This window comes from Lactuca sativa, chromosome 2 (assembly GCF_002870075.4).
Source record: "Lactuca sativa cultivar Salinas chromosome 2, Lsat_Salinas_v11, whole genome shotgun sequence".
Lineage (NCBI taxonomy): Eukaryota > Viridiplantae > Streptophyta > Magnoliopsida > Asterales > Asteraceae > Lactuca > Lactuca sativa.
Genome location: NC_056624.2, coordinates 200522917 through 200540958, shown reverse-complemented (window position 1 = coordinate 200540958; position 18042 = coordinate 200522917). Strand labels below are relative to the sequence as shown.

At 35.2% G+C, this 18042-nt stretch overlaps 1 protein-coding gene across 1 annotated transcript; it reads right to left on the bottom strand.

Annotated features, from left to right (window-relative positions):
* Nucleotides 1-4989: 4989 nt before the first annotated feature.
* On the bottom strand, nucleotides 4990-5517 carry LOC111916437 (uncharacterized). Its single transcript, XM_023912116.1, has one exon. It carries the CDS (start codon nucleotides 5515-5517, stop codon nucleotides 4990-4992), a length of 528 nt encoding a protein of 175 aa, XP_023767884.1.
* Nucleotides 5518-18042: the final 12525 nt, after the last annotated feature.

The window sequence follows — 18042 nt, the reverse complement described above, 5'->3', positions numbered from 1 at the left end:
TAAAAAAAATCTGGAAAAAAAATCCAAAAATATTTTATGTTTATGTTTTTATTTTTCTGCATTCATAAAAAAACCAAAAAGGTTTTCATTTTTATTTTCTGCATACATATAAAAATTCTAGAAAAAAAATTAAAAAAAAAAGTTTCATGATATGATGATATTCTTGCATTCGATAGCTATGTATAAATGGAAATCGAAAGTCTGAAGCGATCAGATCAATAGTGGTAAGTGCAGTAATAGTTCTCATATCTAGGAGTCACAAAATACCGTGATCTGAGACGCTAGCTGTAAAAAATAAAAATAAAAATGGTGTACCGAAACATTGTGTGGACAATAATAATAGTTTTAGAACTATTTGCTTTGGAATGTTTAAAAAGAACCTTGATCGACAAGTATGGACCCACAGAACACGGACCTATTTGTTGACACGTGTTACCTTCGCGGTAACAGAGACCCCTTATATTAGATCCATACAATTAAAAAAAAGAAGGGTACTAACAGTCATATCGTGTACCCAAGTCAAAGTTCAAGCACTTAATTGAAGAAATCTCAAGAAACTCACAAAAAATAATTGAAGAACTCAAAGCTGAAAGCAAAAATACAAAGAATCAAGTTCAATCAATTCAAAAGTCATCTCAAAGACAAATCTGGAGCGAATGAAGACCTGTGTGATATGATATTTGTTTCTCTCAGAAAAGTGAAAGTATAAGAGTTGGACCCCTATGGGTGTGGTCCATTACTTCAGCGAAAGCTTATTTGACGTGACGGGTTCTTATGGATGTGTCTATCCTTGTTCTTAATTATCTAGTCTTGAGGACATGAAATTCTGAAATGTGTTATTTTCTCTTGCAAGGCTAATTAAGGTATAAAGTTGAAATAAAATTTACAATTGATTTATTGGTTCACATCGTCAAGCTTCTTCTTGACTTTGGGAATTTGTGAAAGATAGAAGGTATTGTGATGATTGTCTAGGTAGTGATTCCATTGGAGATTTCCTTGGTGTTAAGTCTGATCATATGAAGAAAAAAAAGTGAAGTGTTTTTAGTTCAAGTTTTTAATTTCATTCATTGTATTCTAAGTTCTTTTTATGTCATCTACATCTTTCCATTTCAGTTATAATGTTTAATCTTTTTATTACTTGAGGACAAGTAAGGTTCAAGCTTGGGGAGAAATGATAGATGTCAATTTATGCATCATTTAGGGTAGCTTTTATTAGCATTTAGAATCATATTTTACACATTTGCATGTCATTAGTTTAAATAATGTTTAGCTCATGTCATTCGTTAGAATTCTCATACTACTAGCATTTTTATGTCATTTTCGAATAATTGGATGGAGCAATACTTTGGGAGCAACTTTGTATGTGTTAGATGGAGCATTGAAGTTAAATGAAGCTTGGAACTTATGAAGGATTCTGAGGAATGCTTGGAAGCTGTTTTGGTCAAGAAAATTTTGATCGAATTGATCCAGCGAATATAAATTGCTACATTCTAAAGCCTAAAGGATGTTGCTGGCAACTTTGACCCCATGTCAGTATTTTTGACCATATCTCATGACTCGTAACTCTGATTGACAAGATTTAAAATGTTCCAGAAACTAGACAAACTTTCGAACGACTTTCTTCTTTGTGAAAAAATCAGAAAATGCAAAAATTCGATCGAATTTTGCCTTGAAATTCGATCGAATAAATACGTCGTGGAAAAAAAAAGTCCTGAAAATCAAAAACAAAATGCAAAATTCTATCAAATGACCAAAAATTCGATGTAATTTTATGATTTCTTTCTCCTGAAGACTCTAGATTATATATATATATATATATATATATATATATATATATATATATATATATATATATATATATATATATATATTGGATGACTCTCTGATCAGATTGAAGGTTGGCCGTTTCCTGAAGCTCCAGACGACGAAAAGACGATTTCTGAAGAAAATTCTCTCTGATTTCAGCGATTTCTTAAGATCTGAAGACTGTGGATTGTGTCTCTCAATTAGTTTAGTAAGATTTAATAGTTTAATATTTCATTTTACTAGTTTGTATCAGATTTTAGCTATGTCTAGCTAAAACCCTAATTTTTAGTTCTGCAATAGACTAGTACTCTTCATATGATCAGTTATCAGATTTGGTTTTCATTATGTGCTTCTATCTGGTTGTTTTAATTTTAAGCTTAATGAATGTTTGATTTTGACTCTTGTTAGTTTGATCACATAGCTAGGGTTTAACCATTACAATTAATCGGTTAATAGAATTTGTAATTGTTCTTGTCAACTGATAATAAGTAACAAGTATCAGATTTGTTCCATGTTAGGGATTTAACTATGATATAAACTGAAATTTCATACCTTTACGCCCAGGGGCGAAACATGAACATTCAGACTAGGGGGGGCGAATCTAAAACTTCAAACTAAAATCATATAAACAAATGTAATATTATTCAAAGTTAATAGATATCAAAATTTAATATATATATATATATATATATATATATATATATATATATATATATATATATATATATATATATATATATATATATATATATATATATATATATATATATGAAATATCGTACATCTATCGTCAAAATGAATATTATCTTTTAATTTTTTTTAATATTGTAAAATTATTCTTCAACATTACTTGAAGTTTTTACAAGAAATTTATAATTATAGTCAACTTTCATTTAACAAATTACAAAATTAACTCATAATTATAAAATATTTAACAATTAATATATATATTTTCAGCTAAACAAAACTAAATTCCAAATTAATTTCCTATGATTACCGTAGGAATCTTTAAATTAAAAAAAAAAAATCATAAACTAACAAATAGTAAATGAAAATACATGTGTAGTACTTGTTGCAGCCTTTAAACTTACTTTTACAGCTTTTAGACATTCAATTGCCTCTTATCCTTCTCAAATTCCAACGTTATAATCTTATTTAAGAAAGATACAGAAAAATAAAAAGATAGAAAGTGTAAGAAAAAGAAAATAGCTTACAAATCATACAGAGAGCGGAAAGACCAAACGCACAGAGGTCATCACATTACAAGTGAAGAGGAGACACCGGAGGTATTAGTAGTTCATCGAATGGCACGGCCAGGAGACGAGAGACATAGCACACATAGTGCAAGAAGGGCGAAGAAGAAATAGTGAGTGATTGAGCACTCACTATTAGGCGGCATATTTTCTGGTGAGAAGACCGGCCTATTCGAGGACTCCGGGAGTGTTTTCCGGTGAGCAATTTTTATGGCAACAATGTTCTTAAGTTTTTACGTTTCATATTTTCTGAAACATTGTGTTAATAAAATGTAAATTATAATAGTTTTCGGGGTTTATTTATAGAGTAAGATATTATCTTTTTAAAATTAGGATTTGGTTGTGATTTTTTCAGTGATTTTCGGATAATCTGTTAATTATATAGAATCTTTTTATCACCAAATAAGCTTGATTTTTTGTGTTGTTATTTTGGAGCTGATAATTCAATGTCATATATCAAAAACTGGAGGGGCCATAAAATTAGTAAAAAAAGATGAACCTATCCTTTTATATAATACAAGTATTAATAAGTAAAAAAATCACGGGGCCATGGCCCCCCTTCCCTAGTGAGGATCCGCCACTGTTTACGCTGAGGTTGTGAGAAGTATTAAGTATTGTTGGGAATTTTACAAAGATCTTAATGCAATTTTTATGATCTTAATTAAGCGCTTGTTTAATCAGACAATAAAAAGTTAGGGTTATTGAAAAGCTTGTTTTTGTTAATTTAACTAGGTAAAAGAGATTAGGCCGGAGGGTATGGGAGGGAAGCTTCTTTCACTTTTTGTTGGTCATACCCTCATTTCCCTCACATTTCTTTCTCTGACCTAAAACCCAAGGAATGGGTGGGAACCATTCCCTCACTTTTTTTTATTAAATAAAATTAATTTTTTTTATGATTTATAACTTTCAAATTAATACTAAACATAAAATTTAATTAAAAATAAAAATCATTTCATTAATTAAAATAAAAATTACATTAAATCTAATATTTAAATAAGTAGAAAAATAATTAATATCCTAATTTTATATAAACCAAAATACGTCACTCAGAATCATAGTGTTCGTCATCGCCCTCATCGTCCTCGTCATCGCCTTGACCGTCTTCATCATTCTCCACAACGTCACTCTCGTCGTCGGAATCTTCACTCTCGACGAACATATCAGAATCCTTGTCTGATTCGTCAAACAAATCCTCGTGAGGAAACTCTAACGGGGGCTGAATATGAGACCTATAAATGTGCTCCACCGAATCAGCACGAAGGGCGTGATGAATTTCGCGATTGTGTACTTCTCTTCTATTCACCCTATACTCTTGTGTACCAACGGCTACTCCTTCGACATTTGGCAAAACTTCATTTTCGTTGTATCGGCATATCGCTCATCCTTCGTCTTCAAGAATCATATTATACAATATGATACATGTATACATTACGTGTTGTAACCTTTTCACCTCATATGACCTTGCCCCGACTGTTATTACTTGCCAACGTCTCTTAAGTACACCAAATGTTCGCTCCACATCCTTCCTAGCTGACTCTTGCGCCTCTTTAAACTTTTTCCTTTTCTGGTCGTTAGGACATGTAAACGATTTCACAAAAACAGACAAGGGAGGATATATACCGTCAGTAAGATAGTATCCACGCTTATATGCTACCCCATTTGCTTGAAAAGGTACATCGTGCGACTTTCCAAGGTAGATATCGTTGAATACCGACGACTGGTCTAGCACATTGATGTCATTGTTTGCACCATTTGGACCAAAGAATGCATGCCATATCCAAAGATCATGTGATGCGATAGCCTCTAGAATGTCGTCGACTCTTTGTGGCCGCCTCTCATGTACTAACCATGCCATGCGTTGGGGCATAATGACCAACTCCAATGCATGCAATCGATACTACCTAGCATTCCAGAGAATCCATGTTTGCCTTCATGCGCCGTGTACAATTGGTGGACATCGTTGATAGTTGGTTTGCGCAAATATCGTTACCCCATAAACCAAACATATCGCTTTGCAGAACTCCCGCACGGTATGCTCTGACATCCTAAAATACTCGTCCCATTTATCTGTGCCCATGCCGTATGCTAGCTGACGAAATGCAGTCGTGCATTTTTGAACGGGAGAGAAACCTTTTACCCGCCTTGCATCCATTTTCCATTGGAAATATGGAAAGAGGCCTTCCAAATCGCCAACAATACGTAAGAATAGTTCCTTCCTCATCGAGAACCGACGTCGAAACTTTACAGCGTAGATGGCGTCATCTACAAAATAATCTTCTATAAGGTGATCGTGTACGGCTTCGTGATTTCTATGCAACCGCGGCTTTCTTAGCTTAGATCGTGCATGTGATGTTTCGCCTAGTAGATTTTGATAGTATGCAACCGTTTTCGCCATGACAGAACCAATAAACTTAGTCTCCTCTACAGCCGTCGAATCGGATGATGAAGATGATGACATTTTGAATAATATTTTTTGGAGAGAAGTATAAGGTATGGGTTAAAAAATGATTGGATATTGTGGTATTTATAGTTTAAGAAAAGGGAAAGAATATATATACATATATATACATATATATATATATATATATATATATATATATATATATATATATATATATATATATATATATATATATATATATATATATATAACGGCTATATAGCCGTTTTGAATAAAAAAAAGAAAAATAAAATAAACACCCAATCAAATGAACAGAGAGAGTGTGTGGGACTCCCTCCCCCCATCTCTTTCCCGCGTTTCCTTTCCCGCACCCCCGGTGCGGTGTTTCTCCATGCGGGACGTTTCCTGTGGCCTTCCCCGCTCACCATACCGCCCGGCCTTATACTAGAGCTTCTTTGTTTTTCTCAGTACCAACTTAGATGGAACACATTCTGAATAACCAAATTTGGGTTGTTTGCATGATTATGTAAGTCGCAGCAGAGTTGAATTTTTTTTTTATTGAATTTGTTTAGTTTATTTTCACTGCTATTTAGTTTAGTTATTAATTAAAAATCCCCCTTTTTCATATATGATGTTTAAATCACTATTATTTTCCTTATGCAATAAGTCATTGATTGTTTGGTTATGTCCCTGACGGTTCAACCCTGCTTCCCTGTGCTTTCATTTAGTGCAACCAAGCAGTGAAAATACTATTTGCTAATATTGTGCACGACAATGGTTTAATACGCAGCCACTGCTCCTCCCGTTAGGCTCAGACAATCGGCCTTTTTATGGCCAGTCTGATTGCAATGAAATCAAATCAGTGCGCCTCGAGGTAAATCCCTACTCTTATGTCCAGTATGCCCAAATCTAAAACAACCTGATCCCGCTGCTCAACATGTCCTACTGTGCGGCTTGTCGCACTTGCCACAACGGCTCCTACCCTGTTGGCCTCTAGGATGCGAATCAGAAACCCCTGGCCTTTTCTCCTGGCCACCGTTGTTTGCACCTGCTTTGCCTAGCACTTCGCCTAAAGCTCCAGCTCATCTCCTATTCTCGTGCTCTAGCAATCATGTCATTTGGGGTCTTGCACACTAAATATCAAACAAACTCACTGATGTCATCTCTCAACATGTCATGATATCTCGTTTTCTTCATCTCCTCATCTGCAACATACTGCGGAACCAACAAAGCCCTCTCTTGGAATTTGGCGGTGATCTCTGCCACACTCTCAGTAATCTGGAAAAGGTCTTGGAACTCCCTCGCCATCTGTTGCACATCAATAGCCAGTGCAAACTCCTCCTGGAATCTAGTCACAAAACCCTCCCAAGTCATGGCCACCACATCTGTAGATCCCAACGTATAACCAACCTCCTCTCACCAATCACGGTGTCGGTCCCTCAAAAGGCAGGATGCAAACCCCACCTTCGCCTCCTTATGGCAGAAGTTCTTTCTTTGAGCATTAGAGATCCATCGGTGGCTATCAATAAGGTCATTAGCCCCAAAGAACTCCGGAGCTCCACAGGCCTTGAACTCCCGAAAAGAGGGAGTCTGCGCTCCTAACTGTCCTACCATGATCTCAGCTCGAAAGGCCCCGATACTCTCATCCAAAAGCTCCATAATGCCCTCTTGATGGTACGAAAAATCACAAGGGTAACCTCCATAATACCACGAGTAATCTCCGACGTGATAAACTCATGCAACCGCTCACCAATCAGTTATGCACCAGAACCAGAACCAGAAGCTCCTCTTCGAGTGGTCGCCATACTAAAATACAACATACAAACAATCATAATAAGCTCGAGGGAACTCCCAATATGCATGCTCCTTAGAGCCTCCAAGACCATCCTTGAATCGAGTATAGATCATGTGCTTTCAGTAGTACGGTCCAAATACTAACTTCCACACCTATCCGTACTTCCCTCAAGAACCATCATGAATCCTTTAAGTCACCCTACTAATCCATAAACATACAGTCCCTATGCTAACCAACTTACATCTCCTACTAGGGCATTTCCTAGACTCTCCTAGGAAATCTCAACTCACCAGCCTCTACAATACTAGGAACCTTTATCAACACCGTTGGTTACATTATGCATGCAAATTATACAAGGAACGGGACCACATAGTGTTGGATTAGTGTCTAAGTCCATAACTATTTTCGTACGTACTTGACCCGATGGTGCATGGTCCTTTTGGGTTGTCTTCACCAAAGCAACTTGATAGGATGAATTATGGAGAGAAAGGATTAAATATGATTTATTAATATATTATGGGAATAATATATTAAAGGAGAAATCATATTGTTTAATTAATATTAGTCGATAATTAATTGGTAATTAGTTTTGTGACTAAAAGAGATTAATTAAACTTAAGGGACTGGAATTGTAATTATAAGATAATTGCAATTTGGGCCATGGATTGCCTTGTATTAAGGGGTGGACGAATTCTATGGGGAAACCCATAAGGAAATCGTCCAAGGCCTTAATTAAAGGAGTCTATGGGTTGCTTAGGGCTTAAGCATCCAAATTAGGGTTTCCTTGTTAGATAACCCTAATAGCCTCACCATATATAGATCCCTAAAGGACCAAAAACGTGGACAAGACTCCTCTAGGGTTTGTAGACGTTTTTAGGCAGCCTCCATCCTCTCTCTTCTTCATCCTCTTGCTTATGGTGTTTGTGAACCATTAGAGGAGTGACAATTGTGACTCTAAGCTTTCTAAAGTCAATACAAGGAGATTTGGGATTGTTATTGCTACATAACAATCAAGGTAACATCTTAAACCTATTCTCATGTTAATATGATTACTTGAATGTTAGAATTAGGGTTTATAGTCTTGGATAACTTGCATGTACAATAGAGAAACCTAGATCCAAGCATTAGGGTTTGTATAAGCACATAGGATGTTCTTAGGACCAAAACCCATCAGTGGTATCAGAGCCTAGACTGGTTTCTATTGTATTGATGCATTATATGTTTGAAAAATTCGATTTTTTTGGTTTCTGGAGGCTGGACTCGCCGAGTCCATAGCTGAACTCGCCGAGTCCATGCTGACTCGACGAGTCAACTCGTCAGATGGAGCAAACTTCGGGATTTCATGCTGTTTTTGCTTAAGGATAGTTGCCTTATCATATTAGATCAATATAAATCCGATTTTATGATATATTTGACTATATTCTTGATCTAATTGAAGATATTTATCAATTAATAAAATATTTGTTTCCTTATGTGATAGTTGATTAATTATTTTGATTAAATTGGTAAATTGTTTTGCAAGAAATCATTAAATAAATCAAATATGGATAATTATGTGATTAAATGTTAATTTAGATTATTTGTTATTTGATACTTGTGCTTTGAAAAGTTTCATATTTTCCCTTTTACGTTTTATAGTTTAAATTTGAACCCAAAAAGTTTTATTGTTTTGAAATTTAAATAGTTGAAACCCTAGTGTTTTGAAAAAGATTTCAAAACTTGCCCTCAAGTTTTGGAATTTAAATTTTTATTAATTGTTTAATTTTGATGTATATTTAAATTCTAAACCCTAATGTTTTGAAATGTTTCAAAACTTGCCCTCAAGTTTTGGAATTTAAAAGTTGATTAAAAGTTTAATTTAGGAATGTTAAATTCTAAAACCCTAGTATTGTTTTGAAAAGTTCATATCACACCCTTATGGTTTTATTAATTAATTAAGGTGTATAATTAAAAGATGTTTAATAAATCCATAAAAGTTTAGGTTTACAATTTAATTGAATTAAAAGTATAATTGTTAAATTAGACCACCTAGTATTTTAAAAGTATAAAATACACCATATACTATATATAACATTAAAAGTCTAACATTATATATATGTATGAGTAAAAGTCAGTCTTACTGTTAATGGGCCTCATTCACGAAGCTGGTCTATAAGGGGTGTTTAAGGAATTGCCTATAAAATGACGATTGAATGGGTATCCACTCTTACCCACCACACTCTTGACTAGTGGAGGGTCGTTAGCCGAACGGGTAGGATAGGACGAAACCTTCCATTATAAGTATAATGATATACAAAAGTAACTAAATGTTTTACAAATTCTCAATCTTAGTTACTTAGGCAAAAGTGAATTGATGCAATTCCATGAAATTACACTTTGTGCCCTTGCGAAGACGTTAGTGGAGCGTGTGTGGTTTACCGGCACACCAAATGGTTCTAAGCAAAGGTAGCAAAGGGTGACTCAATGTTTGTCATAGTTCGGTGGAGCGTGTGTGGTTTACCGGCACATCAAATAGGTGACTGTAACATGTGAGGGGACCATGTAAGTTTGCATGGTTATTCACACCCGCTTTGTGATCCTCGGCATCCCAGTCACAAACAAGAGGGGCATATCGAGATTTAAACATGCCATTGAAATGTTCAATGAATCTCAAAGGATCTAGGAGTTTTCATAGATTTAAAACTTAAATTTCTTTTTCGTTTTCATGGTGGAAATTAGTGAATCGTCATTCACTTACCTTCAAATGTTCTGCAATTTGGGTTACGGCATCCCTCTCCCGAGTTGTAGAATATTGTGTTGGGTCCTAGCCTTAGTATCTCATTTGGGTGATTTACTAAGGACTCAATCAATCAACTAACTTGAATTTATTTTCTCTTGTAGATGTCAAAGTTTGACAACTATGGTCTTCTCAAATCCCGTGGAACAAGCATTCCACATGAAGATGATATTCCACGATTCGATCAAGGAACAAGAGATCATACTTCACTTCCTCCTCCTCCTCCAATTATTCTCCCTAACCCACAAGTTCGAAGGCTTGAAAAGTTCAAGATCACTCAAGCCCTTTTGGCAAGTAAACATAAAGAAGGAAAGTCGGTGTGTGCACACGTCCTAAGGATGAAGTCACACATTGATAGGTTAAGAATGTTGGGATCCGTTGTCTGTGAGGAGATGGTCGTTGATTGGGTTCTTCAGTCACTTCCTAACTCATATAGTGAGTTCGTAAGAGAGTACTATATGATGAACCGCGACGTGACCCTTATAGATCTCACCTATATGCTTATTGCTGCTGAATCAGCAATGGTTTGGCGCAATGGAAAAACAAATTTGATTGGTGAATCTGCCTTTAAGACCTCTATGGATATAGACAATGGCAACGAAAGACATGCTATGATCGAAAAGTTTGATCATAAGAGAAAGTCAATGTCTGAAGTAGTTCCATGTCATGTTCCAAAAGAGTCAATTTGCTTTTATGGCCAAGAGAAGGGGCATTGGAGACGAAGCTGCCCCATTTACCTAAGAGATCTAAGAGATGGGAGAGTCGAAACGTATGGCTCTAATATAGGTAAAATCCATTAACTAACTCTTTTAAGCTTCTATTCTAGATCCTTAATACATAATGTGATAAGATTACAATTGATGTTTTGTAGGATCGAAGAAAAGAAAGGAAGCTTAAGGGAAGAAGTGAGCAGAATCTAACCGTGAAGGAATGGATTTCGATCGCATTTCTCGAAGATTAGATTCTTGAGCTACTACTTAGAGTTAGAATTAGATTGCTAAGAAAGATGTATTAGCATAGTTTTTCAATGAATTGCATTGTAAGGACAAAAAATTTTCCGCAATAAAATAAATTTTGATTTTATATTATTTATTTATCCTTGCAATGGCGTATATGAAAAATTGATGTTTGAATATTAGCAATAATGGATTTGGTTCTTATTATGTTATTTATGAAAAGTCGAGAATTTACCAAATAGGGAGAGTTTCTCATCGCCCAAGTTTCAATTGGACAGAAACTTGGAATCATGCAACTTGGTTGCACGATGAATGAGAAATTTCATATTTGAAAATTAGACTAATTCATTGACAAAGTGTCAAGTGAAGGACTTGGAGATCGAATACACAAAGCTGCGTGTTGATCAAGTCCACCATAAGAGTAACAAAGATATTCGTCATGATTTACTAAAGATTTAGTAAATATGATTATACTTATAAGATTAAGTGTAATTCTGAATTGATTGAAAAAGTTTAAATCAATAGCAGAACGAATAAGAAGAATCAAGTAGGTAGAAAAATAAAAGTTTTTCCATTCTAAGAAGAAGGGAGAGTACATTTTATGCTTTATGATAGGTCTTAATGATTAAGAACCATATCTCAATTGATCCTCTAAGTGAGTCTTAGTACAATTTTATGTTTAAGAAGAGGAATCAAGGATTGAAGAAATGGTTAAATCAATAAGTCAATCATACTTCGTTCCAAAACAAGTCTTAATGTTAAGAGTGTGACATTGAGTGATAAGTATTAAGAAGGTTTATAACATTCATCAAATGTGGAAAGTTGTGATGTCTTGGATAAGACAAAGACCAAATAGGACCAATTTATGAAGTGTTTTGATAAAAGCTACACTAACTCTTGAATATTTGTTTGTCAAGAAATGGTTGTTGACAAGAGAATCTTATATGTCAAGGAGTCAGTGAGAGTCTTATTGGTCTTGAAAGGTTTCAAGAACAAATCAAATAGACCTTATCGGTCATCACTAGCACACGAGTTGAGGTTTACAACCCATCGTGTTGACATTATTTTGTTTCTGTGCCGATCCAATCGAGTTAATTATGCATGTGAGTCCTATGAGTTCTCATTTGAATGCATAAAAGGCAACGACCTTGATCAATGAAAAGTACATTGATAAGAAAAGGTGAGCTGCTTAACTACTTGGAAGACGTGGTGGGCAGATGTGCTACCATAAGGCAAGAAATCGAGATTAAGAAAGTTCGGTCCATATGAGTTTGAATTTGTCGTAAACCTTGGTTTTAACAAATTCACATGGATAGGAACACATACACCGTTTAAATCTAAGTTTCATAAGATTTCCTCCTTCATGAAAATGATTGTGAGGAAATGTTTTCACTGAGAAAGATTTTAAGAAGATAGTGATTGTAAAATTGCATTCTCGAATTCGATTATGGTTACGGTATCCCTTTCCATAATTTCAATTGTGAGGTTTGGCAATTAGTCTTAATTGTTTAGACACACATATGAACTATCTAAGGCAAAGGTGTATAAGTTTAAGAGGCCTTGATAAAATATTATCAAAGCACTAAGTATTAGAAACATGGACTTAAGAAATTCAATAGGTATTGTTTTTCTGGAAGTTAGTTGTTTCTGAATACATGTCAAAGCTAGTGGGAGCATAAGTGTTATGTTTATAATAATCATCATGATAGTGGGAACATAAAAGTTATGATTGTATGATTATTAAGGCACGTATGGCAAGTTGGCAATATTAATTATAGAAAACAAAAGTTATACCTTGCAAAGTCGTAAGGGTTGTAAAGTTGTTTTGCTATAATTAAGGGAGAGAATATTATGCTTCATTTCAAATCTAAAGGATTAGGTTGAGAAATGTTAATAAATTTAGTCAAGGGTACATAGTGTGTTCTTAAAATTTCGATTATGATTACGGCATTCCTCTTCACAATCCGAATTTTGAGAACATAGCAAATAAAATATTATGGCAGAATATTGATGAAGTATCAAATCTTTATGCATCGTGTCCCATACGCTTCGGGTATTGGATCGATTACAAATGCTATGATATTTGACTATTCTAAAATTTTCCAAATGTCTAGCGCATTTAGAGGGAAAAAGGACAAAATTCGGTTTTGACTAAAATAATTAAACAACTATCAAAGGACAATCCAAAGTTAGTCGAGGATTGGTCGCTTGTGAGTAGTTGGAAGTATAGTATTGGAAAATATGGAAATGTTTCCATATTTGATGGATCATATCGACATTATTATGAGTAGATGAGATTCTATTAAGAATGAGTTGTCATATGGAAAATATGGAAACGTGTCCATATTGGGAATTGAATATTGAAAATCTATGTCTAGATTAGAAACTTTTATGCAAAAGGATGTTCAAAGGAATGTACTTTGAGTGAGAGACATCATATCTAAGGAATTGTCTTGTAACAATCTCCGATAGAGGACTTTGTAATATCATTGGCAATAGTCTTTGTGACTTTGGTGCAATGAATTTACGAAAGGACAATTGCATAAAATTTTAGAATCTAGCATATTCTATAAGTAGCAAGAATTTGATATTCTTTCACTTATGAAAAAGGATTTGGAGTTGTGAAATGAGAATGATTGGAAATGTGCTCAATTTGGTCTATTTCACAAAGTAAGAACCATAGGTAAACATTGTGTGCATGCTAGGAGCATGGGACAAGTGTAATAATTCAAGTAAGAAGTTGATTACCCGAAACGACAAATAATGAGTAATCGATATGGTGATAAATAAAAGGTGTTTTATTTATACTCAAAGGTTTGAGGCCATATGGGATTAGTATTATTCTTGTGTTTCACATTTGCATGTTTTGACTTCCTAAATAATTTAGTTTATTAAGAATAATCGAATTATTCAAACGGACCACAGTTAGTCATACGTTGGAAGTAAGTATGAATGAAGACTGTCATGAATTGGTTTGTAGATTGTCTAGAGCGTATTAGACATAGCAAAGGTTTGCTGCAATGTTCATGAGTGCTTATGAATATGATTTGAGCATTGGATTAAACCCACGTTCACTTGGATCACTCCATGAATTGTATCACGAGTGATTAGTGAGACGATAACATCTTATATTCTTGAAACCGAGATGTGTGAGTTGTATCTTGCAAATCGGTTGCACATTGATAATATGTAAACGCACTAGTAACTTGGTGTTATAAAACATATTGTTGTGTGTGATTCGGTGAGTAAGTGCAAGCAAGCATTGTATCAAAGTTTATATGTTCCTTTTATCCAAAGTAGGATAAAAGCGATATCTTTGGGCCCCTCGATGATTTTGTGATGACAAACGTAAATGCTCGGCCGGGCTAGGGCTAATTTGATTTGTTCAATTAGTCAGTCGTCATAAATCGGGAATCGATATATAGTACAAAGAGAATGATTTGAAAACATGTCTCATACGATATCTAGAATGGAGGAATATATGATCCCTTATCTAAGGACACGCGTATCTGATAGGACCAGAGTTGACAGCGGCTTTGGAAAGCTATGATTTATTAATATATTATGAGAATAATATATTAAAGGAGAAATCATATTGTTTAATTAATATTAGTCAAGAATTAATTGGTAATTAGTTTTGTGACTAAAAGAGATTAATTAAACTTAAGGGACTGGAATTGTAATTATAAGATAATTGCAATTTGGGCCATGGATTGCCTTGTATTAAGGGGTGGACGAATTCTATGGGGAAACCCATAATGAAATCGTCCAAGGCCTTAATTATAGGAGTCTATGGGTTGCTTAGGGCTTAAGCATCCAAATTAAGGTTTCCTTGTTAGATAACCCTAATAGCCTCACTATATATAGATCCCTAAAGGACCAAAAACGTGGACAAGACTCCTCTAGGGTTTGTAGACATTTTTAGGCAGCCTCCATCCTCTCTCCTCTTCATCCTCTTGCTTATGGTGTTTGCAAACCATTAGAGGAGTGACAATTGTGACTCTAAGCTTTCTAAAGTCAATAAAAGGAGATTTGGGATTGTTATTGCTACATAACAATCAAGGTAACATCTTAAACCTATTCTCATGTTAATATGATTACTTGAATTAGGGTTTATAGTCTTGGATAACTTGCATGTACAATAGAGAAACCTAGATCCAAGCATTAGGGTTTGTATGAGCACATAGGATGTTCTTAGGACCAAAACCCATCACATAGATTGTCGAATAAATGATTCTACCCTAAGCCCACAACCAAACAAGGAACAGAAAATAAGGTCAAACCAATCATTCTTGGGCTATATGATCCTAATCGTATACAATTTTTAAAGGATACACTTAGCAATTAACTGAGCCAATATAAATCTCAAGTAATACATAGCATCCAATCCCCCCCCCCCCCCCAAGGTTATAAGGCATCACACAAATCAGGAAATTCTAGCATACCATTCTTGAAGGTACCCTTAGCCCTACTCTAGCATGCAATTCACATAACATGCATATTAGTCATAATAAATTGGTATGGGTATTTTGGAAATCACTTACTTAAGTTTGGTTGATTGCACGCATCATAGCCCCTTTTCTTTGTAAAATCTTTTTAGAAAACTCATTTTTCTTTTCATAAGATTATCAATGCCTCAGTTTGAGTTCTGACACACCCGAGAGTATGCTTGAATCCCTCAAACCAAGGCTCTGATACCAACTTGTAACATCCCAAAAAAAAGTGATAAATTTTTCATTTTAAAATTCATCAATCCATACATCAGGTGTCTCAAAATCAATCACAATACAGTGTATGAAAATCATCAGAGTAAAATAGTCATAAATGCGGAATCATGATTTGGATGTTATGCGAGCATGTCAGGCCCTTCCTTTCGAACTGGAAGTACCTGGAAATGTTAAACCACAAAACCGTAAACACAAAGCTTAGTGAGTTCTCCAAAATGCGACATACCATACTAATCAATTTGCCCAGTCCTGGGGTATATTCCAACCTAACATACAATCATGGGCCTAGCCCTGGGGTATATTTCAACCAAAACATACAATAATGGGCCCAGTCCTAGGGTATACTTCAATCCAAACATATAATAATGGGCCCATCCTTGGGTATATTTCAACCTAATCATACATGCAAGAGTCACAAAAACAGCTAACATTCTACATAGCACAATTCAGTATGTTAGATTGGTGTCATCGGCCCACAAGTATAGTGAGAAGACCAAACCATAGCCTCATCATTCCTTTAAATAGGGTGCAAAGCCCGAAAGGTTAGGGTTTAAGTCTGCAGCGTCGGACACGTCGTGGCCTATATATGTCGCGACATGGTGGGTCAAAAGAAATCTGCGACCAAAAATGTCTCGCCAGGTCGTGGCAATCCTTCACCACGTCGTGGCAACTTCAAAAGGCCAAACTTTAATAAAATAAAATGCATCTCAAGATTTAGATGTTACAAGCTCCATAAACAGTCAAAAGAAATAAAATTACCAAATGTGAACATGAAAAAAAATCTTTGTGAAGAGGACATGGAGTTGTAAATGATCTTCCTCTTGCTCTTGCTCTTCACTCGAGCCACTATATCAGTAGTCGAAACACCATATCCTCCTTTCACATTAACCATAAACATATCCAACCACTTTGAAGACTGAATCAGAAGCATAGAACTAGCATTACTGCACACCAACTGAATGGCTAGTGTTTGTGGTGCATGACAGATATCATGTGGACCAATGTTGGTGAACTCGTTGGTTGAATATGCAAAAAGCTTTGTGTCGTTTCCCGTTGATATAATAAGCATGGAATGACCATATGAGGCTACTTATTGTAAGAACTAAGAACAAGAACGGCAACAACCGTGAACTCAACGCAAGCCCTCTTTTTACCTTTTCTTCACCCACTTGCACTTCTTTTTAATTGCTTCAGTAGATTTGTCACCAAAGACCTTACTATCATAACAACAACAAGCGTGAACTCAACATCCAATCCAATCCAAGCAATCCTGTTTTGAAGACAAGTGATAAACAATAAATGTGATTCATCAAATTTCTAAAATCCATACACAAATAGGATAAAATTTCTACAGATACATACACAAATAGCATCTAATTTCAGGAAATACAGGCACAAATAACATCCAATTTCAGAAAATACATACATATATACATCTAATTTAAAAAAAAAAAAAAAAAAAAAAAAAAGGCGAAAGAACTTACCCTCGAAGTTGCAGGTCGATGGAGGAAGGCGTCAAAGAGGAGGGTGTTGGACAACAACATTGTTGTGTAGAAAGGGTCGGCGTCGATGGAGAAAGGAGACAACGAAGGAACGAGGTTGCAAGCTAGGAAGCGAGTATCTACGTCGTTCAAGATGACCGAGTCAAAGCATTGGACAGACACATTTACGCCTTTATCAAACGGATTGACCGGACCAAGTTGGCCAAAAATACTGACCAAACTTAGTTGGCTACATATCAAATAGACCTTAACCTTCTTGAAACAGTTTTTGTGATAGAAGTTTAGAATCTTATTATTAGAGTAGAGGGAATCGACGTCATCGAACCCTCCAAACCTTCTGGTGTTGTCAGTCCCAAGTTGGAGATAATGGTGTTCCCGAAGAACCTGTTCAAGCCGCCTACCTCCAAAGTCGTGTTTTACCTTTATCTAGCCCAAATCTGATTTAAAAACCCACCCCACCTGACACAGACCGGTAACGAGACACCTCAACCACCAGCCTTCCTCCCCGAGTTTAACTTAGTTAATCAATATCCTTTTTACAGCCCGCATAATTTTATACTGTCATTACCACTTTCTTGTGGGTTTCTTTAACCCGTTTTTTAAAAGTCACTGTCATGATTTAAAGTCTTCAACATGATACCAGTACTCTGGAAATAACATCGAGACAGTATGAAAACATTTCTTACCACTACAGAAAAAATATTTCTTTACTACCAAAAAAACCAAAACCAAAACCTACTTGAAAAAACAAACAATAAATAAAATAAAATAAAACCCTTGGAAACAAACAAGGGTAATAAAAACAGCAGGCAAGGATATCCAGAAA

What these genes read in the sequence shown, in the direction of transcription:
- LOC111916437 (XM_023912116.1), bottom strand. Translation starts at nt 5,517, where the DNA reads ATGTCATCATCTTCATCATCCGATTCGACGGCTGTAGAGGAGACTAAG.